Below are 22,816 nucleotides of genomic sequence, written 5' to 3' on the forward strand. Positions count from 1 at the left end.
AGATGCCAGTTCACCCAGCAAGTGGAAAGCTGTTTACCCCCCAGTCTTTGTACATTTCAGGTCTACTTCTTAGTTTTATAGCTGGCCACCTAAGGAGCAAGTTCTTAGGTGACAAATGCCATTCCAGAATCAGGGGTACATTAGGGAATTCCTCGTGCTAAGTGGAAGGCGAATTTCCACTGAACTAAAACAAGGTACGTCTGGCAGGTAAAGCTATTTAGACTGGATTCAAATCTACCTTTGTATGATTTGGAACAAGCTGCATTTTTTTTCATAAGACCTGCTAGATTAAATCGTGATCATATATCTTCTCTGCAGTAAACCTGCTGCTTATGAAAGGGCAGCCAAAGCTATATTAGTCCCCTGCACAAATCATCAGGCCTCATGATTTACAACAAATTCAAATCTTTTGGCGGTATAAAAACAATACTAAATAATGGTTTTTGGAAAGCAAAACAGCTTGCCATTGTTTATTAACCGAGAAATATCACTATCCCGTTATCCGGGCAGTCTCCAAGTTATGTCATAAAATAACAGTTGTACAAAAATGCCTTAGAGGCCACCTCCTTTTTGTGGTCCAAGAACTGGATATCCTTTCTTTGTGCAATAAGACACTTTTAGGTTATTACTCAACATATAAACAAATCTGGTAACATTCTTGTTGTAAAACTGAACAAAAATAAACTTTTCAAACTCTAGTCTGCTGAACCTTCAGGGTGGTAATTACTGCAGTATCAGCAGTTGCAAGTCTTCCCCCTGCAGCCACACAGTCATTGGACCATTCCGGTGGTCTCTGTGGTCAGTCAAGAAGGAAGCCGAGAGCTGTACAACTGATGCAACTGTTCACCCCAAGTTTCTGCCTGTTTGTATCCCTCAGAGTTGAGCTTCCATATTTGAGGAATCTGCTCAACTCCATGGTAAGCACCAGCAATAGCTCCAGCCATGGTAGCAATTGTGTCAGTGTCTCCTCCTAGTGTGATGCAGTAGGCAATAGTGCGTTGAAGGCTGTTCAACTCTTGGGGAAGATCTTCCACCGGATCCATGCAGCGTAAGAAGGAGTAGATTGCAGTGGGGACAGATTCCAAGGCAGCAATGCCGTGACCTTGGGAACACAGGAATGAACAAATAAACTTACTACATGTATCGCTTGAGCTTCCAATATATAGAGAAATATAAAAGTTTGCCTATTTATCTAGCTCCTAAAACTATGGACATCTCTCTATGCTAAGACAAAAATTGACAATTACATATGATTATACAGAGATTCATTTAATGAATACAAACAAGTCTGCATATTAATAAAATAGTAGAGAACTGCAGGGAAAACCATTTCAATGTTTACCACCTCTAAAACATTTTACAGTAATCCAGTGTAATATTTTGACCCATTGTTTCACTTCCATACCAAACATCAATTCTATTCCATGTCCCTTTTGTTTTGCAGCCAGAGACACCAACCTCCACCAGTAGACACACAAGATTAGTCCATCTTATGTTTGATAAAACTGCCATATTTTAAAACGATTTGTTTTAGTGAACTAAAGTCCCAGAGTAAGAGGACATGGTAGGTGTGCGAGCATGTTTATTTGGGGGGGGGGGGGGGGGAGGGAGCTTTTCCTAAAAGTTGACATAGTGGCTCGTTTGTAAACATGCTGGCACCCATGTGCATACTGGCACTTGTAGTGCCATGCGTTAAGAATAAATGGTGCAAATAAATGTTGCCCCCATTAGAAATCAAAAAGTATTGCTCCCTTAATATAATTATCATCATCACCATTTATTTATATAGCGCCACTAATTATTACATTATGGGGCCAATATGAATATATAATACAATAATAATGCCCCCTTAACAAACTGAAAAAAATTTCATTTGCCCACATAAATTAATCCTAAATTAATTTTGACCACTTAAATCAATAAATAATAATTGCCCTCATAATTCACGTCTATGGTCCTTTTATGTTCTAAATGCAAAATAGTTCAAACAGCATGCTATTTGAGCAATCTCATCTCTCACAAACACCTCTTTGTGAAACCGCAGATTAGGAAATATGATGTTTTGTATTTTTATCATGTTAAATATCGGGATGGCAATTTATGATGTGGCGCTTTGGTAAACAGTGCTATTGATGCGGTTTTTGAGCGGTTTGGCCTTTAGTAAATCTGACAGTTTTGAAACTGCTGGAATAAGCGTCTAAACCAGGTTGTTTGTCTTTAGTAGCTCTAGTCCTTAGTGTAAACTCACCCTTTTATGTGCACCTGGATGCACATAAACGCAATCTGTTTTTAGTCAAAGCGCATGAGTTTGTGCCCCATGCGTCCTCAACAAATACATCTTGCTTTGCAATCTTCATGTAGTTTCGCATATTCTCCCTGTGTTCAAATAGAAACCAATTAACCATGGAAACCTGACTAAACTGTCCCTAAAGTGTAGGCCTAAGGTAGGAAAATTAGGTTTTAAACTATGATGTGACTACCCATTGGACAGCACCACATAATTTTGTTGGCACATAGTAAATAAAAAATATTAAATGTTATGTAACCACACCTTGAAAGAACTTGAGATACTTCCCATTGTATTTACTGAGGAAACCAAATGAAATCTGTTCAACCATTTAACGTTAATAAACCCAATGCTAAAAATTACTTGGTTGGAGCCCAGCATCTAAGCAATCCAGGTTTCCCACCGTCGTGCTTACACTTATCGTTGCTCATCTCACTCCTGAATGAAAACACCGGTTTGGTAGGAAATAAAGACTGCAGAAGACTGCACAGTTCACATGAATGTTTGAACCCAGGTAAATAACCTTTTGAGATTGGGTTTTACTTCTGAGAGATATGAAAATTCAGTTTTGTGTGGAATTATACTCTTTCCTACCACTTGGGGACACTGCTACACATTGGGGTATAGTAGTGGGTATGGGAGTTCAGGCACTAAAACTCTATGGTTTTTACTCCCCTCCTCTACTATGCCCCTCCTCTCCTGGAGAACTCAGTTTGTTTTTTTAGTGCCTTAGGAGTCAGGTCATTGGGGTATAGGCTCCTGCCTATACCCTGTTTAGTTAGATTTGTACATGTTTTTATTTTATTTCTTCTTATCAGGGTGCCCGCAGGGATCGATTCCAAGACCCATTGGGAGTGAACAGTCCTGGACTTCCTTCACTCTGATCCCCGCGCAAGGTAAGAAGTGGCTGTGCCCTATATCTTCCTTGCACCTTCTTGCCGGCAGTTCAATCCCCTAGACACGAGCTTAAAGATATTTTAGTATTTTTGGCAGCCATTAGGGCTTTAGGTGCCCATACAGTTATATAGGTTGGGGCACTGTATAATTAGGTCGCGCGGGGGAAATAAGGACTCCATCTCTCCCCGCCGACGGACTGGCCAGCAAGCACCCCTCCTCCCCGGGGACAACGAGCAGCGGGGACTGTGAAGCGCTTCGCTCTATTATAGAGAGCGGTGCTGATGTGAAGAGGGAAAAAGCGCACACGCTGCCTGGGCATGTAACTCTGTGTGTTGTGTGAGTCGCCGACAGCCATAACTTTAGTATAGGCTGATCGGAGTAGCGCCGAGGAGAGGACATTTTTTTTTCTGTCGGTGGGCGGAGCCAGAGAAGGGATTCCTGCCTCCATCTTCAGTCCCTGCAGCATGGAGGCGCCATTTTGGGCTCAGACAAGGAGCTGCAGGCTAAAGTTTCTCTCTCCTCTGCTGTACCTCTCTGCTGTGTGGTATCATTTTTGACTAAATATACCTGCAATTGATTGTCACCAATGTGTATTGAACATTCACTGGCAAACTGTTTATATTGGCAAAGAGGTTAATAGAGTATTATTACAATTTGTAACCTGGTATATAGATCTGGTGTACAAGTCTTGTAATACCATCTGGGCTCTTCTGTTGGACATATTAGTGGTGTTATATATTCTGTGACACAGTATATATATATAAGTTTTAATTTTTTATTATTGCAATAATGTCTCACAAAGGGACCTCTGACAAGGGACCCTCTGGAGTGTCTGTGATGTATTTTGTTTGTGCCAAATGTAGAGCTAAGCTTCCATCTGGACAGCATGATAAAAAATGCCCTTTGTGCAGCATACGAGACCGCAGCACTCGAGCGTCCCGCCCCGGTACAGTCACCGGCAGTCATGGAAGAGCCGCTCTGGATGAAATCCTTTGCCGCCACCATGGAAAGGTTTACTGATGGGATGTTGAAAGCCGCTGAGGTACGTGAACACACAGGTAGTCAGCATAGCTCAAAATTCAGCAGAGCAGCGGGCCGCACGTATAGAGGCCTAACATGGCATCCTTATAGACAGTGCAGGCACATCATCCCAGGGTTCTGCAACTCAGAGTGAGAAATGTCTACTTGCAGTCTCCTGCGGGTCCAAACGGGGCACAAGGGATGATATTTGGGTGCATTCTCTAGCTTCTGATCATTCCTCGGATGAGGTAGGGGATTTAGAGCTGGAGGAAGACTCATTTAGTATGGCTTCGGCCAGTAATATGGACAGCCTTATCCTAGGTATTAGACATACCTTAGGGTTTCCAGAGCCTGAGGCTCCTGCAGGTTTTTCCATTTTTAAAAAGGTCTAAGTCTCAGTTGACATCCTTTCCTACCTCTCCTCAGATGGTGGAAATGGTAACGGACGCCAGTGTAAGACCAGGGAAACAACTCGTGATGCCAGCTAGATTCAAGAGTCTTTATCCTCTTCCAGCGGAAGACAATTAAATGGGAGGCGTCTCCTAGGGTGGACACACCTATTGCCCATTTATCCTCATCCTCAGCCATCCCTACACAAGAGCGGGTGTCTTTGAGAGATCCTACGGATAAAAAGTGCGACCACGCTCTCTGTTCTGCTTATACAGCTTCGGGTAGCTTGTTTAGGCCCATGATGTCCATTGCTTGGGCAAATAAAGCAGTTCAGATGTGGGCGGAGCAGTTAATTGAGGCAATTCAAAATAACACTCCGCGGGCAGACCTCCTCTCCCTAGCTCAGCATATTCAGGAAAGCTCGGATTATGTGGGTCAGGCCTCCATGGATGCAATAGCTGTGAATGCCAGAATAGGCAGTTTAATTATTGCATCACGACGTTCCTTATGGTTACGTTCGTGGACCACGGACGCAGAGTCCAAAAGGTCGCTAGAGGTTTTGCCTTTTAATGGAGTCACTCTGTTCGGTGCGGAGTTGGAGAAGGTAATTGAGGCGGCCACCTGGGGAAAAATAATGTTCTCCCCATGGGTTCCTGCAGACCTTGGTTTCGTTCCTTTCGCCCCTTCTCCCGAGCCCGGAGTGGTACTCCCAGGAGCCAGCCTCCAGCCCCTAGAGGAGGGAGCAGCAGAGGCAGGAGTGTTGCCAGAAGAGGAGCTTCACGCCCTAGTGATAAGCCCTCGGCACAACTTCCACGCCCCCACTCAAGTATCGGGGGTGGGGGCACGTCTGCTTCGCTTCAGGTGTCCGTCTTGGTCAGCCACGACAGACGCTTGGACGGGGGGGGGGGGGGGTTTGTGTCAAGAGGATACATTATAGACCTACACTATCCTCCCCCACCCAGGTCCCTGTCATCTCCGGTACCTGTTTGCCCTCTCAGACATCAGGCTCTTCTGAAGGCTGTAATAAAGCTTCAGGAGTCGGGTGTTATTGTTCCGGTTCCGATGCAGGAAAGAGGTCAGGGGTTTTATTCCAGTCTTTCCTGGTACCCAAACCGGACGGAACTTTTTGTCCTATATTGAACCTAAAGTCCCTAAACAAACAGGTGATTGCCCAGCGGTTCAGGATGGAGTCCCTCAGGACAGTCATTGCGGGCATGGAACAGGGAGAATTCCTGGCTTCCATCGACATAAAGGATGCGGATCTCCATGTCCCAAAAATGGAGTCGCCGTCATCACCTGCGTCGTTTTGTGGTCGGCCCGGACCATTTTCAGTTCAGGGCCCTTCCCTTTGGCCTGGCGTCAGCTCCTCGAGTATTCACCAAGATCATGGCGGCCGTGCTAAGACAGAAGGGAATCACTGTAGTTCCCCATCTGGACGATCTCCTGCTGAAGGCTCCGTCAGCGGAAATATTGTCTTGTCAAGTGCAGACCACGATGGAGTTTTTGGAAGCCCATGGGTGGAACCTAAATGTTCCAAAATCCTCCCTCATCCCAGCTCAGCGCATGCGCTTTCTGGGTTTACTGTTCGACACAGTGTCACAGAGAGTCTTTCTACCTCAGGACAAGATCAGTGCCCTCCAGCGCAAAACCAGGGATCTGTTGGCTAGTCCTCAGGTGTCCATGCTCAGCTGCATGAAGCTGCTGGTGACTATGGTGTCAGTGTTCGAGGCGGTCCCGTTCGCACAGTTCCATTCCCGTTCTCTCCAGCTGGAGATTCTTCGGAAGTGGTCGGGGTCTCACGGTCAGCTAGACAGGCAGATCATCTGCCTGTCGAGACAGACTCGTCTTTCTCCGACGTGGTGGTTGTCCACGAAAAATCTGGACAAGGGTCAGTCCCTCCAATCGGGCCTCTGTACCTCAGTTACCAAAGACGCAAGTCTGTTAGGCTGGGGGGGGGGGGGGGGGGGGGGGGGGGGAAAGAGTCACGGGATCCTTAAGGTTTCAGGTTCTCTGGTCTCCCCAGGAAGCTGTTCTGCCAATCAATGTATTGGAGCTCTGGGCAGTTCTCAGGACCTTGACGGAGGCTCAGAGGTTCATTGTAGGGAAGCCTCTGCAGATTTAATCGGACAATGCCACGTCCGTGGCATACAAAATCCATCAAGGAGGAACTGGCAGCGTGAGGGCCATGCAGTAAACCAAGATCATGTTATGGGCAGAGAGCCATGTTCCTCGGATTTCGGCCGTATACATTCCAGGCGTAGAAAATTGGGAAGCCGATTTTCTGAGCAGACAAAAAGTTCATCCAGGCGAATGGTCCCTGTGCAAGGAGACCTTTGCTCTCCTGGTTCAACGATGGGGAATGCCGGAAATAGACCTCATGGCTTCCAGGCTGAATCATCAGGTTCCCCCTGTACGGCGCCAGATCCCGCGACCCTCTGGCTCACGCCTCAGACGCCATGGCCATTCAGACTCATGTAACTGTTTCCATCAATTCCATTGCTGTCGTGGGTTCTGAAGAAACTTGAGAGCACGGGTTCCCGCCATCTTAGTATCCCCTCATTGGCCTCGCAGGGCGTGGTTCTCGGACATTCTAAAAATGTCCACGGGTCCGCCATTTCGTCTGCCCTTGCATCCAGACCTTCTAGTTCTGGGCCCCCTTCTGTGCCACGATTTAAAATCGGCTAGCTTTGACAGCGTGGCGATTGAATCATTAGTCCTTGAGGCAAAGAGGTTCTCGTCTCGGGTCGTTAACACTATGATCAGAGCTAGAAAGTCATCCTCCTCCATATATCACAGAGTCTGGAAAGTATACATTCTCTGGTGTGAGTCGCGTGGAGTCCAAATGTCCAGGTTTAGCCTGCCCAGGTTGTTGGACTTTATGCAGGAGGGTCTTGATAAAAGGACTCTGTTTGGGTTCGCTTAAAGTACAGGTGTCAGCGCTCTCGATTTATTTTCAGTGAAAGCTGGCATCTCTCAGCGAGATCCAGACCTTATTGCAGGGGGTTCTACATATTCAGCCACCGTTTACTCATCCGGTGGAACCCTGGGACCTAAATTTGGTGCTCAGGGCTCTTTGCCTTCCGCCATTTGAGCCTATTCAGACGGCAGAGTTACACCATCTAACTTGGAAGACAATTTTTCTCTTAGCTATTTCATCTGCAAGGAGAGTGTCGGAGCTGGCAGCTCTTTGTTGTTCTTCTCCCTTCCTGGTGTTCCACGAGGACAGGGCGGTGCTTCGCACAAAACCCATCTCTAGGTTCCATTTAAATCAGGAGATTGTAGTTCCGGCGTTCCAGCCTGGTTCACCTTCTTCTCCTTCCACGTCTTCTGAGTCCTTGGATTATGACTTCCAGTTGCTGGATGTAGTTCGGGCTCTCCGGTATTATGTAGACCGTACAGCTTTGGTTGGCAAGACATAGCATCTCTTTGTCTTGTATAATGCAAAAAAGCGCGGCTGGCCAGCGTCTAAACAGGCTATTGCGCAGTGGATCACTTCTACCATCAGTCTGGCATATGTTCGAGCATCTAAGCCTATTCCTCATTTGTTGAGAGCGCACTCTACCAGGGCGGTTGGTGCTTCTTGGGCAGTGCGTCATGGTGCTTCGGCTGAACAGCTTTGCAAAGCGGCCACTTGGTCATCTGTTCATACCTTTGCTAAGTTCTACAGATTGCAAGCATTCGCATCCTCAGATTCGAGTTTTGGCCGAAAAGTTTTACGCGCAGCAGTTCCAGAGCGTTCCCTCCCTTAGGGGCAGCTTTGGTATGTCCCCAATGTGTCACAGTGTCCCCCAGTGGTAGGAAAGAGAAAAGAAGATTTTTACTCACCGTAAAATCAATTTCTCTTGCTCCACTGGGGGACACTGTGCTCCCTCCCTTGCTCCTACAGTGAGTAAAAATCTTCTTTTCAATTCGATGATCTGTATATAACCACATTTTCTTAGTATCTCTTCTACATAAGGACACTTGTATATTTGGTGGTTTTTAAAACAAGTTGTGCCCTTTTTGTAGCTTGTAGTTGGACCAGCCTGTTTATTACAGGAGACTCTGCAGTTTTCAAAGCTGAGACATTCCATCCTCACCAATTTAGTCAGCCAGGACAGAATGAGGGAGAACATTTGGCTATGGCACCTGTCACCAGATACCACACAGGTCTAATAATTTGATCATTACAAGCAGAGGCAGAACTATCGAGCTGTTGGCCCTGGAGCAGGGAAACAGGGAGGAGGCAACCAGGGCCCACAGCTCGCTAGTTCCCTGTGAAGCGGGCCCCATTATCTCCATGGGCCCCGGTGCACCACACCTGCTGCACTAATGCTATTTCCGCCACTGATTACTGATCATGTTGGTAAATGTGGTCCAGCGATGACTGCAAATGGCTGCTATCAGTCTGTTTGCAGTCATGTTCGGACAGGCCACAGTGACATTTAAAGACACAATTGCACAAGCATTGAATCATCTCCAATTTGGCCACTTTGGACTGATCATGTCACGCCAGTTAAGCAGCACAATCGCACTGTATGTGGCTGGCTTTACCTTCATCAAAAACACTGCTCATCTTGTCACTTATTAATTTGGACTGCAGATTTTAGTGCCTATATGTTAATGTCTCTGTACTGTGTTTTCCTATTCCCATCAAAATCAACACAACTCACCTAGCTCCTTTACCACATCATCCCGTGAAACATTTCTTTTAGCTAAAAACTCTTTAATCTTCTTGAGTCTCTTACAGTATGGAAACTCTCCCAGCTCCAATCTATAATGAGAAGTAGACTTAATGAGAACTAGATGTTACTGCAAATCATGTACTATCAACCATCACATGTAACCAGGTCACCATGAATTATTTGACAGATATTACTCGTTAAACAAAAATGTTAAACAATGTTTTGAACTCACCTAACACACACACACATACCAATAATTGTTATGCTGCCCTGATTTTATCCTGCTCTTTATACACACCATTAGCCTCATGGCATTGAGTACTCTTTCATATACTTCCCTATATTTCATAATCTGTGCAACGGATACACTTTGAGATATCTGAACAAATTCATTTTACAGAACAGCATAATAAAGTTCTATTTATAGCTATGCCCAGATACATAAGGCTTACCAGCCTGCTTGGTTCACATTACTAAGCCTCCGACCATTTTTCTGGGAGTAAATATAGGCGATACAAAATATATAAGCTTTCAATGTACTCAGCATACATGGGCCTTTTACGTATGGATATTTTTGTCAGTTACACCAACTTTGGCTCCAAAAAGTAAATATAAATTTATATCAACTATGGTTGCAAATATATAATATAATAGTTATTCTTCGATTATATTTTTTCTCCAAATATCAAGATTTCAAGTTTAATTTTAAAATGACAGACATGGGTATCATATCATTTTGAAGACATTCAAGGTGTGTATTTTTGATCAACACATTTATTTTCAGTCTATAATACCTTTAAAAAGTGACTTACTCACATATTTCCAAGTTTTCACATTAATAAAATGCAAAAGTAAGTTAAGAATAGAGGAAATACAATTTTACATGCTAGTCATATTACTGTTTGTACAGTCTTGAAATAAAAACATGGCTACAAAAATTGACAAATTAGTGTACAATACAACTTTCTGTCATATCCAAAGGAAACTAAAATAATCTTGTCTGTTTGATTACCGTATATACTCGAGTATAGGTCAACCCGAATATAAGCCGAGGCACCTAATTTTACCACAAAAAAAAAACTGGGAAAACATATTGACTCGAATATAAGCCTAGGGTGGGAAATGCAGCAGGTACTGGTAAATTTCAAAAATTTAAAAAATAAAAGTATTGGGGGGTGGATTCTATGCATTAGATAAATACATATACAGCTAGTACCATAACTGTGTGTATTGATAAGCACATATTCCCTGAAAGTGCAGTCCAACTCAGGCTCCTAAAATGTCTCCAAATGTACCAAAAATCATTAAATACCCACATCAGCCCACTGTCCTACTGGTGTAAATGTGTCCATATTTATAGGATGCACGTGAGGCAATATCTGTGCTACAGAATATGCTGGAGCTATATAAATAAATAAATGTTCACATAATTCCTGTTAAGTGCACTTTGCACGCTATTACCTGTGTCTAATGAAGAACATATACACAGGATACCAACATAGTTATATGTGATTTGTTCTGAGAGTCAAGTGTATCATGAACAATGCCATTTTTTTAGATTTATTCATTATTATGTTTATTTACATCTGTATATGCATTTTTATATCATGTGTGTTTTTGATTGATTAGCTACTAAATGATTCATGTATTTTTAAACTGACTGGTTCTTTGGACATATGCACCTTTCTTTATTAAAAATGAATTAGTGGTATATTGCTATTTGCACAGATATACTGTTTGGTTTAAGTCTCATCTGCGCAGTTCAGTGTTATTGATTTTTATCAGAGATGAGCGGGCTCGGATTATCGCAATCCGAGCCCACCCGAACAGTGCGGATCCGAGGGCGATCCGAGCACTGTTCGGGTACTTCCGGGAGGGAGAAACAGTGAAAGCAAGGCTGAGACTCAAAATCCCGCCGTCGGATCTCGCGAGACTTGGATTGTATAAATTCCCTGCTTGCCGCCGCCATCTTCAGTCGGGCTAAGATCAGGGAAGAGGGAGGTTGGGTTTTTTAGTGGTGCTGTGTCCCATCGCTCTGTCCTGCTTCATCCAGTGGTGCTCTGTCCTGCTGAGTCCAGTGATGCTGTGTCCTGTGCTCTGTCCTGCTAAGTCCATTGTTATTAAAAAATTAAAAACATTTTTTTTGGGGCGTGGCCTGGACGCCATCTGGGAATGTTGGAGTTTCTGTGAGCTCCGTTCCATATCCCCTATTAAAGAGCTATTTGGGGTTTATATACCACAGAAAACCACAGAAATCTGCGCTTTACCGAAGCTGAGCCTCCAGGCGTGATTTTGGCTCCCTGGACCAGCATAATATAGGTCCCAGACTGGCTTCCCCCATTTGCTTTTGGCCTGACAGATTGTCTCCCGGGGCCGCGCTGCCTCGCTCCCGCATCGTGCAGTTGATACTCGACAGTATTAAGAGGTACTTGAGCCTTACCTGGGGGTCTGAAAAGTCTCTAAACGCCTCAGCGGTTTTCCCGCGACTCGCGGCCTGGCCGCGCCTCTGCAGCCCCGGCTGTTATTTCCATTAGTCGGCCGAAAGATCCGACTTCTGCTTTTTGGAACCCAACTTCCGGTTGGCGGCGGGAGCCTATACGAAGCAATCCGGACCGCTGATACCGGAGACCTCCTCTGCAGCTGACTCGTCTGACCTTTCTCCACTCAGCAAGAGCTGCACCAGATCAGGTCAGTGTGTCATCCTCTGTGGGCTCATTTACCTCTGAAGAAATTGGGCTTGGGAGAGAGCTTTCAGCACCTGCTGTCCCACTGTAGGCTTCAAGATAACTCTTGGCCTACACCTCCTTAACCCATCCTGATACTGTGCATCATAGACCCTTAAAGTGACCCACCAAGCCCTACAAAGCAGGGTCTGCAAATTTCCCTACTTCAAAGGCCATATTGACTCTGCTCCCTAAACCACTAAGGGGTTAAGTTCTGTTACTCTCAACCTCTGATGCTGTTATTGTTTTTGCCTCTTCTGAAGATCCTTCAACTGCTATTTAATGGTAGCTCTGAAAACAGCTATCTTTCTCTCAAGTACAATCTTGTCTCTGGGGACATAGTTCCACCTGGTGCTTTTCTTCAATACTTCATTGTCTTGTAGTGGTCACTCAGTATAACAAATAAGAGGCCATTCTTTTGCGAGGCAAGACTGACATTACGCCACCTGTATTGTGATACCTGCTCAGCCTCCTTAGGCATCCATTGCACAATATGCTGTAATCCTCGATGCCCTACCTGGGACTGATGTGCTCTGTATGATTCTCTAAACTCTACTGTGCAGCACCCTCCTCTTCTCCCCCCATCTCATTTCCCCCTCCTCCCCTCTGCCCCATATACTACATTCTCAACAAAATCAACATGTCGCAGAAGAACAGAAAACCTTCAGGCAACTCCTCTACGTCTAACTTTTTTGGGTCTAAAAATAAAGCTTCGCAAGCCTCCACAGACACCTCAGAGGTTTCGCATCTGTCCTCATCATCTGAACTAGACCCTCAGATCCAAGCTGTCATGGCAAACTTATTGGAAGGGGTCAAGGAAGCTTTCAAACAGGAACTCTCAAAGGCAGTCAGTGATTTCAAATTGGAAATCTCCTCTCTGGGTACACGTACTGACACTCTAGAAACAAAAGCAGATGACCTCTGTCGCTCCCAAGCGACATTTGACAGAGAATTATCCCGCCTTAATGAAGAAGTTGAGTCCTTAAAAGAAAAACAAGAGGACTCTGAAAACCGTTCTCGACGGAACAATATTCGAGTCCGTAACGTGATTGAAGATATTTCACCCTCTGAAATTCAGTCATTTCTCAAAGACCTTTTTCTACATCTACTCCCAGGTCTATCAGATTCTGACTGCATGATGGACCGGGCGCACCGCGCCCTCAGAGCCAGACCAGCTTCTGACCAACCCCCACGTGATATAATTGTGCGCTTTCACTACTTCCACATCAAAGAGCGTATTCTAGCTTCCACAAGGAATTCCACCTCAATTTCCTTTAGAGATATGGACATTCAATTTTTCCAAGACCTTGCCCCTTCCACTATCCAAAAAAGAAGAGCTCTTCAACCTGTCACCAAAATATTACGCCAGCACAACATTCGCTACTGCTGGGGGTTTCCCTTTCAGCTTCAAATCTTTGCTGCTAACACCACCCATCACGTCAAGACCCTAGACCAAGGTCAGGAAATACTAGCCAAGATGAACATTCTGCCCGACTCCAGATCACTTTCCAGCTCTACGCCAAGGCAAGGCCGATCACCACCTCCAGCCTCTGAGTGGTCTGGGGTTTCTCGACGTCGAGCTCGTGACGACTCTCCAACCTGAAATGTTTAAATGTTCTAATATAATTTATTTTATTGTTTCCTATACTTATTGGTCCAGAGGTGTCTATAGTAGATCTCACCTTGCAGATCTTACTTTTTCTTTAACTGTAATCTGCTCATTCCAAATGCCTTTTTTACTTTTTATTATATTTTACTTTTGCACCTCAATACGGACCCTGGCTTTGATATAGCACCTTTTTGTTTACAATTTTACTCTGATATCTTTATTCCAAACACCTCATAGTCATTAGTTTAGAACCTCCTGTTCTCGATTTAGATGTCACAGTTGCTGTTATTACGTTATTACATTTTTTAGTATTTGCTACATACCTTAAACAAAAGTTCTCTTGTTTTATACCATGGTATTGTACTAACATATAACATGCCTTTGCTCATAACACCCTTCCCCCTCTGTTAGTTCTCTTCATTCCCTTCTTCTCTCTCCCTTCTTTATTCCTCTCCTTATCCCCCCCCCCCTCCCTCCCTGCTGCACAACTTATCTGGATAATTTTTGGTCATGTATCCCTTTCTAATAGCCATATCCAGTTTATTAGACAGAGCCATCGACTCAGGTAACAAACCTGACTAGATGTATTCACTCCACCCCCCACGCTCCCTATACGACTTTTGTTTAGCTATACTATGTTTACGGAGATTGCGTCTGGATCCCTCCTGGATCCCACCGTTAAAGGGTTTCTGCCCAATTGGGCTACTTTTTTCGTTTTCCTCTTCTTTTTCTCTCTCTTTCTTCTTTCTTTCTTACTAGCTTTTTCTTCCTTCTCCTCCCTTCTTCCTTTTTCCCCTCCCCCCTCTTTCTCATTTAAAGGTCCCTAGTCCTACTCCTCTTACTGTTGCAGCTCCCAGATGAGTTATTTAACAGCGAATTCATCGTTTTGGCCTCCATGACCTTGAAACTTCTCTCCATTAACGTCAATGGACTCAACTCCCCTCGCAAACGTACAATAGTCCTTGGAGCCTGCAGAAGGGAAAAAACGGACATAGTTTTCCTTCAGGAGACTCACCTCACAAGTTCGCACACACAACTACAGCAATTCTCCCAGACCGATTCTTATTCATAATAAGGTTCCATTTCAGCTTTCTTCCACTTATTCTGACCCGGAAGGTCGTTTCCTATTAGTTATGGGTACACTTTGCTCACACCTAATCACACTAGCTGTTACCTATGCCCCCAAACCAAGCTCAGTTCTTCCCACCATTGTTTCGACACATTGAGCGATTGACCCAAGGTCATATTGTGTTAGGTGGTGACTTTAATGTTGTTTTAGATCCACTCCTTGATAGGTCCTCCGCGGACTCCCTATACCCTCTTCCAAGGGCTCCTCCACCTTGTCTGCCTTGCTATTACAACACTCTCTGCATGACTCCTGGCGTCTAAAAAAATTCCACTGCGAGAGATTACACGCACTACTCTGCTCCCCATCAGTTATACTCCCGCATTGACATGATCCATGTTTCCCAATCTCTGATACTCTTAACAACTCAGGCAGGCATTGTCCCGTTCTCATGGTCTGACCATGCGGGAGTATTCATTCTTCTTGACCTTCTCCATAATTATCCACGCCCCTTTAGATGGCGTTTAGACGATTCTCTGCTTTTAAACACTTCCTCTTTTATGGACATTAAATCAGCTATATCTGATTACTTTCAAGAGAACGCCACTCAAGAATTGGCTCCTGGCATAATATGGGAAGCTCACAAAGCCACTATTCATGGACGTCTCTTAAGTGTTGCTTCGCAGGTAAAGCGAAAAGCTGCCCTAGAAGTCTCTTCATTAGAGCATCGTATCTCCACTCTCTTGACTCAACATAAGCTGGTCCCTGATCCCTCTATATTAACACAAATTAATTCTTTAAGGGGCCAGCTTAATGCCCTTCTGTCTCGAAGTGCGGCTTCCACATTACAGAAACTCCAGCAACGCTTTTATGACAAGGCAGACAAGGCGGACACATTGTTAGCTCAGAAACTCCAACAGAGGCGTACCCGAGGAGCTATTGTCAAACTCCATAGGAAACCCACTAATTCAATAACATATGATCCACTGGAAATTGTTAAAGAATTTAGAGACTTCTATGCATCTCTTTATAACCTTCCTGACCCCCCACCCCAGGGGAACCTCTGATCTAATACTCTGGAGTCATATCTAGCAAATACCCCTCTTTCACACCTCACCCGTTCCCAGCTTACTTGCTTAAATGAGGACATCACTGCAGATGAAGTTAAATTAGCTATAAAATCCCTTAAACCTGCCTCTGCTCCTGGTCCGGATGGCTTTTCAGCACAGTATTACAAAAAGTTCGCTGTGGACCTTGTTCCTCATTTAACATCCTTTTATAACCAAATCCTGGAGGGGGCATCCTTTGACTCCGCCACTACTCTGGCCAATATTGCAGTTATTCCTAAGCCAGGGAAGGACCCTCTCCACTGTGAGGGCTATAGACCCATTTCCCTCCTTAACGTAGATCTCAAACTTTACGCTAAAATCTTGGCCACCAGGCTTAATCCCCTGGTCCACCCGGACCAAGTGGGCTTCATTCCAGAGAGACAAGCCCCCGACAACACTAGAAGATCCATTGATTTGATCCATTCTATCCATAGTGAAAAATTGCCCTCCCTCATGATGGCCTTGGATGCGGAGAAGGCATTTGACCGCATCTCTTGGACATTTATGCGGGGGGGGGTTCTCGAAGCAATGGGCTTTTCTGGTAGGTTTCTGACTGGTATTTTGGCCCTCTACCGAAACCCTTCTGCCACGGTATCGGTCAATGGCCTAACCTCTAAGCCTTTTACAATCTTTAATGGCACTCGTCAGGGATGCCCCCTCTCCCCATTGATCTTCGCCCTTATAATCGAGCCGCTAGCAGCCAGAATTCGCTGCAACCAATCCATTTCCGGCAGAAAGGTCGGTTCTACAGGGAGCAAAATCGCTTTATACGCAGATGATGTACTCATTAGCATGTCCAACCCCATTACTTCCCCCCCCCCCCCTTCTTTCTGAATTAGATACTTATGGGCATTTCTCAGGCTATAAAATTAACCCTGCCAAAACTGAAACTTTAGATTTTTATATCCCTAAAAGAGACAAGATAATTCTAGACCAAACATTCCCCTTTACTTGGCATCGCCATAAAATAAAATACTTGGGCGTCTTTCTGACCAAAAACCTCTCCCAATTATTCCAAGCTAACTTTCCCCATACCCTATCCCAAATTAAGAAAGATTTTAGCACCTGGTCCCACCAATTTATCTCCTGGATAGGCCGCATAAACTCAGTTAAAATGAATATCCTTCCTAGACTATTATATCTCTTTCAAACTCTCCCTATCCGAATTCCCCCCTATGTATTTAAGTTCCTTCAATTTGAATCATCTAAATTTATTTGGGCAGGTAGACGTCCACGAGTACGACTCGCAGTTCTGCAGAGGTCCTCGCGGGGCAGTGGCTTAGGTATACCTAATTTTAAAAAATATTACCCATCGGCCCAACTTGCTCAATGTGTCCTATGGAACGGTCCTACCTCGGCTAGGGTCTGGGTCACACTGGAGGCTGAAAGTCTGGGGATGCTTACTCCTGCCTCCCTTCTGTGGATTCCAAGGGCTCGTCGTCCTAAAAAAGCTCCCTCCCATCCCATAATCTCCCACTCTCTAGCTATATGGGATTCGTCCATCCAGGCTCTATGGTCTCTCTCCGCATCCTTCACCAATAATCCCCCTTTTTAATAACCCTGACTTCCCTCCAGGCCTACGTCATTCCGCATTCCTTCTGTGGCACTCCCGAGGGATACGTTTCCTAAACGACATAACCCGCAGTATATCATTTCCCCAATTCGCGGACCTTCAAAATACAATTGACCTACCCACACGGATATTTTATCAATTCCTGCAATTACGCAACTTTCACTCCATCACCAAATTGCGTCTTATTTCTCGTCCTCTCACAACAATCGAAACATTGTGCTTGCGCCAGGCATCGACGTCAGGTCTTATTTCTAGTATCTACTCTGAATTAATCGCCCCCTCTACTCCTCCTTGAGACACTCATGAGTTGGCATGGGAACATGACCTGGGCTCTCCTCTTGACACTGAGGTGTGGTTGGAAATTCGGGAGAATGCTGCCTCCAGCTCAATATGTGTCCGAATAAAGGAAAATGTTTACAAACTCCTCTTTCGGTGGTACTATGTACCTACACGTCTTCAAAAGATACTGCCCGATTCCTCAGATAGATGTTGGCGTCAATGCCATGGCGCAGGCTCTTACATATATGGTGGGACTGTCCGAAATTGACTCCCTTCTGGCGCGAAATTAAAGCTTTTATAGAAATGTTGATACAAACTCTTATACCCTTTGAGCCTAAATTCTTCCTTCTACCCCTCGGGTTCCCCATGGCCACTAGACACCAAAATAAAACTTGCCCGTCACATTATATCAGCGGCCACTTGTCAAAATGCCCTGGACTGGAAACAGTTTGCCCACCCCTCATATTCCGCTGTAACTAATAGGATTTGGCAAACATATAGAATGGAGTACATGACTAGCATTATACGAAATACGGCCAAATCTTTTAACAAGGTCTGGGACCCCTGGATGACATTCTTCCAATACCGCTCCCCCTTTACTTAATCATACCCCCTACCCATTTGCTACTCCTCCCTCCCCTCCTAACTCACTGCTTCTGATCCAAGACTGATCTCTCCCACACCTCCCCCTCTCCTCTTTCATCTGTCTTTTTCTCACTCTTCTACCTCCTTCTCCTTCTTTTCTTTCCTTACTTCTCTTCTAAATATAAAAATATACCGGTCTTTATTTCATAGAATCTGTTTTATTTTCTCTCCGTCACTCGGGAGTGCTTTGAATTACTATTCTAAGTTCTGACTGTACTTTGTCCGAATTTACATGTATTTGTTTTGTGAATTCTTCATGACCGTCAATAAACACTTGGTTTGAAAAAAAAAAAAAAAAAAAAAGTATAAAAAAATTTCTACTACAATATATAAATACATTCACTGTTCCTGCAGTCCAGAAATATTAGTACTGCAATATTAAACTATGTTCACTGTTCCTGCAGTCCAGAAATATTAGTACCAGAGATTAAACTACGTTATCCTGCAGTATAAAGGAATTTGTACTGCTGTATAACTCCAGTCCAGTGGTACTGTCCTGTGCCGCATATAAATTTTAAAGCCTTTGCCGGGTGTGTGTGGTTTAGGGGTACGCTCTATTGTGCTGCATATAATGGAGTACAAAAATTTGGAGGATAAAGTAGGGAAGGATCAAGAACCACTTCCTCCTAATGCTGAAGCTGCTGCCACTAGTCATAACAGACGATGAAATACCATCAACGTCGTCTGCCAAGGCCGATGCCCAATCTCCTAGCATGTAAAATCCAAAAAGCCAAAGTTCACTAAAATTAGCAAAAAAAGAAAATTGAAATCATCAGAGGAGAAACGTAAAGTTGCCAATATGCCATTTACGACACGGAGTGGGCAAGGAACGGCTTAGGCCCTGGCCCGTGTTCATGACTAGTGGTTCAGCTTCACCCAAGGATCAAAGACCTCCTCCGCCCCCCCCATAAAAAATTTAAGAGAGTTAAGCTGTCATCAACAACACAGCAAACAACTCTGCCTTCTAAAGAGATGGCATCACAAATCCCCAAGGCGAGTCCAAGGGTGTTGGTGGTTGCGAAGCCTGACCTTCCCATCACTGTACGGGAAGAGGTGGCTCCTTCCACCATTTGCAGCATGCCCTCTGCATATGCTGGAAGGATCACCCAGAGTCCAGTTACAGATTTGGCTAATGAAGGTGTGAATGTTGTACACCGGGAGGAGGATATTGATGTAGCTGGCGCTGAGGAGGAACTTGACGAGGAGGATGCTGATGTGGTTATCTTAAATGAGGCACCAGGGGGTGAAACAATTGTTGTCCATGGGATGAAAAAGCCCATCGTCATGCCTGGGCAGAAGACCAAAAAATCCACCTCTTCGGTCTGGAATTATTTCTATCCCAATCCGGACAACAAATGTATGGCCATATGTACCTTATGTAAAGCTCAAATAAGCAGGGGTAAGGATCTTGGCCACCTAGGGACATCCTCCCTTATACGTCACCTGAAGAACCTTCATAATTCAGTGTTTAGTTCAGGACCTGTGGCTAGGACCGTCAGCAGTCCAGGGACACCTAGATCCCTTGGTCCTGTTGTATCCACACCAGCAACACCCTCTTCGTCAATTTCCTCCACGATCTCCATCAGAGATAGTCCTGCAGGCCATGTCACCGGCATGACTGAGTCCTCTTCAAACCGGGATTCCTCCGGAGGATCCTGCAGCGGTACACCTACTACTGCCGCTGCTGGTAGTCGGTCATCTTCCCAGAGGGGGAAGTCGTAAGAACGCTACGTCTTTCACCAGACAGTTGACCGTCCAACAGTCATTTGCCATGAGCACGAAGTACGACAGTAGTCATCCTATGGCAAAGCGGATAACTGCGGCCGTCACAGCTATGTTGGTGTTAGACGTGCGTCCAGTGTCGCCATCAGTGGAGTGGGATTTAGACGGTTGATGGAGGTATTGTGTCCCCGGTATCAAATCCCGTCGAGATTCCACTTCACTAGGCAGGCGATACCCGGGATGTACAGAGAAGTACGAAAAAGTGTCCACAGTGCTCTGAAAAATGCGGTTGTACCCACTGTCCACTTAACCACGGACATGTGGACAAGTGGTTCAGGGCAAACTAAGGACTATATGACTGACAGCCCACTGGGTAGATCATCGCCTTCCGCAGCAACAGCAGCATCAGTAGCAGCATCTCCAAAACGCCTGCTCGTTCCAAGGCAGGCAACGTTGTGTATCACCGGTTTTAATAAGAGGCACAACGCTGACAACCTCTTAGAGAAACTGAGGGAAATAATCTTGCAGTGGCTTACCCCACTTACACTCTCCTGGGGATTTGTGGTGTCGGACAACGCCAGTAACATTGTGCGGGCATTACATATGGGCAATTTCCAGCACGTGCCATGTTTTGCCCACACAATAAATTTGGTGGTGCAGCATTACCTGAAGAGAGACAGGGGTGTGCAGGATATGCTTGCGGTGGCCCGCAAAATTGCTGGACACTTTCGGCATTCTGCCACTGCCTACCGCAGACTCGAACAACATCAAAAAAGCCTGAACCTGCCCTGCCATCACCTCAAACAAGAGGTTGTGACGTGCTGGAACTCCACCCTCTATATGCTGCGGAGGATGGAGGAGCAGCAAAAGGCCATTCAAGCCTACACAGCCATCTACGACATAGGCAAAGGAGTGGGGATGCGCCTGAGTCAAGCGCAGTGGAGACTGATTTACGTGTTGTGCAAGGTTCTCCAGCCGTTTGAACTTGCCACACGAGAAGTCAGTTCCGACACTGCCAGCTTGAGTCAGGTCATTCCCCTGATCAGGATGTTGCAGAAGCAGCTGGAGAAAGTGAGGGAGGAGCTGTTAAAACATTGCGATTCCACAAAGCATGTAGCTCTTGTGGATGAAGCCCTTCGTACGCTTTTCCAGGATCCGAGGGTGGTCACTCTTTTAAGTCAGAGGAATACATTCTGGCCACCGTGCACGATCCTCGGTTTAAAGCATATGTTGTGTCTCTGTTTCCGGCGGACACAAGTCTGCAGCGGTGCAAAGACCTGCTGGTCAGGAGATTGTCCTCTGAAGAGGACCGTGACATGCCAACAGCTCCTCCTTCATTTTCTTCCACACCTGTGGCTGCGAGGAAACAGCTGAGATTTCCGAAACGACCTGCTAGCGGGGATGCTAAGAACATCTGGTCCGGACTGAAGGACCTGCCAACCAGTTCTACTGTCGCTGAATTGGATGCTGTCACCATTGAAAAAATGGTGGAGGATTACTTTGCTGACACCATCCAAGTAGACATGTCAGACAGTCCTTATTCTTACTGGCAGGAAAAAAAAGGCAGTTTGGAAGCCCATGTACAAACTGGCTCTATTTTACCTGAGTTGTCCCCCCTCCAGTGTGTACTCCGAAAGAGTTTTTAGTGCAGTGGGGAACCTGGTCAGTGAGCGGCGAAGGAGGTTGCTTCCGCAAAACGTTGAGAAGATGATGTTCATAAAAATGAATTATCAATTCTTTAATCAAGACCAGCACTGGCCTCCAGAGACTACAGAGGGACCTGTGATTGTGGAGTCCAAAGGGGACGAATTGATAATGTGTGAGGATGAGGAAGTACACACTGTAGGGGGAGAGGAATCAGAGGATGAGGATGAGGATGACATCTTGCCTCAGTAGAGCCAGTTTAGTTTGTACAGGGAGAGATGAATAGCTTTTTTTGTGTGGGGGCCCAAACAAACCAATCATTTCAGCCACAGTTGTTTGGTAGGCCCTGTCGCTGAAATGATTGGTTTGTTAAAGTGCGCATGTCCTATTTCAACAACATAAGGGTGGGTGGGAGGGCCCAAGGACAATTCCATCTTGCACCTCTTTTTTTTGCAATTATGTGCTCTTTGGGGCCTAGTTTTTCAAACTGCCATCCTGTCTGCCACAGCAGTGCCACTACTAGATGGGCCACGTGTTTGTGCCGCCCACTTGTGTTGCTTAGCTTAGACATCCAGCTACCTCGGTGCAACCTTTTGGCCTAAAAACAATATTGTGAGGTGTTCAGAATAGACTGGTAATTAGTGGAATTGATTGTTATTGAATGTTATTGAGGTTAATAATAGCGTAGGAGTGTAAAAAAAAAAAAATCTGGTTTTTAGCACTTTTTATGCTTTTTTAAAAAAAAAAAATCAGAACCCAAAACCCTAAATCAGAACAAAAACCTTGAGTGGGTTGTTTTGGCAAAACAAATCAGAACCCAAAACCTCAAGCTAATCAGAACCCAAAACCCTAAAAGTGGCCGGTGCACACCCCTAATTTTTATGTGTTGTACTTATATTGGAGGATTAACACTTCCTCCTATGAACAGCTGCACTTGGGATTATATGTTTAGTGGATTATGGTTTACATATAATATTTATTATTTAACGCCAGAGACAAATTTTGTTCATTATTTTGTCCTGTAAAGAAAGAGAAGTGCTGCAGGTGTGTGCCCTCAGGGGCCTATATCTATCCTCAACAGCATAGCACGCAGAAATCAAGGACAAAGCAACATTTCCTAGCAGGTGAACACCCTAACAGGTGCAGCTGGGGGCCAGCGGGAATAAAAGCAACTGACCTGGGTCTTCC

The 22,816-nt window shown here is 45.1% G+C and overlaps 1 protein-coding gene across 2 annotated transcripts in view; it reads right to left on the reverse strand.

Annotated features, from left to right (window-relative positions):
* Positions 1 to 437: 437 nt before the first annotated feature.
* ADPRS (ADP-ribosylserine hydrolase) overlaps positions 438 to 22,816 on the reverse strand; it is a 30,172-nt gene continuing 7,793 nt past the window's right edge. For both annotated transcript variants that reach the window (XM_075195466.1, XM_075195465.1), the window contains exons 5-6: positions 9,247 to 9,347; positions 438 to 1,102 (exon numbers count right to left, since the gene is read on the reverse strand). In XM_075195466.1, the coding sequence (XP_075051567.1) occupies positions 804 to 1,102; positions 9,247 to 9,347 (400 nt within the window). In that variant the 3' untranslated portion in view covers positions 438 to 803. The remainder of the gene's footprint in view (positions 1,103 to 9,246; positions 9,348 to 22,816) is intronic.

This window comes from Mixophyes fleayi, chromosome 2, assembly GCF_038048845.1.
Source record: "Mixophyes fleayi isolate aMixFle1 chromosome 2, aMixFle1.hap1, whole genome shotgun sequence".
Lineage (NCBI taxonomy): Eukaryota > Metazoa > Chordata > Amphibia > Anura > Limnodynastidae > Mixophyes > Mixophyes fleayi.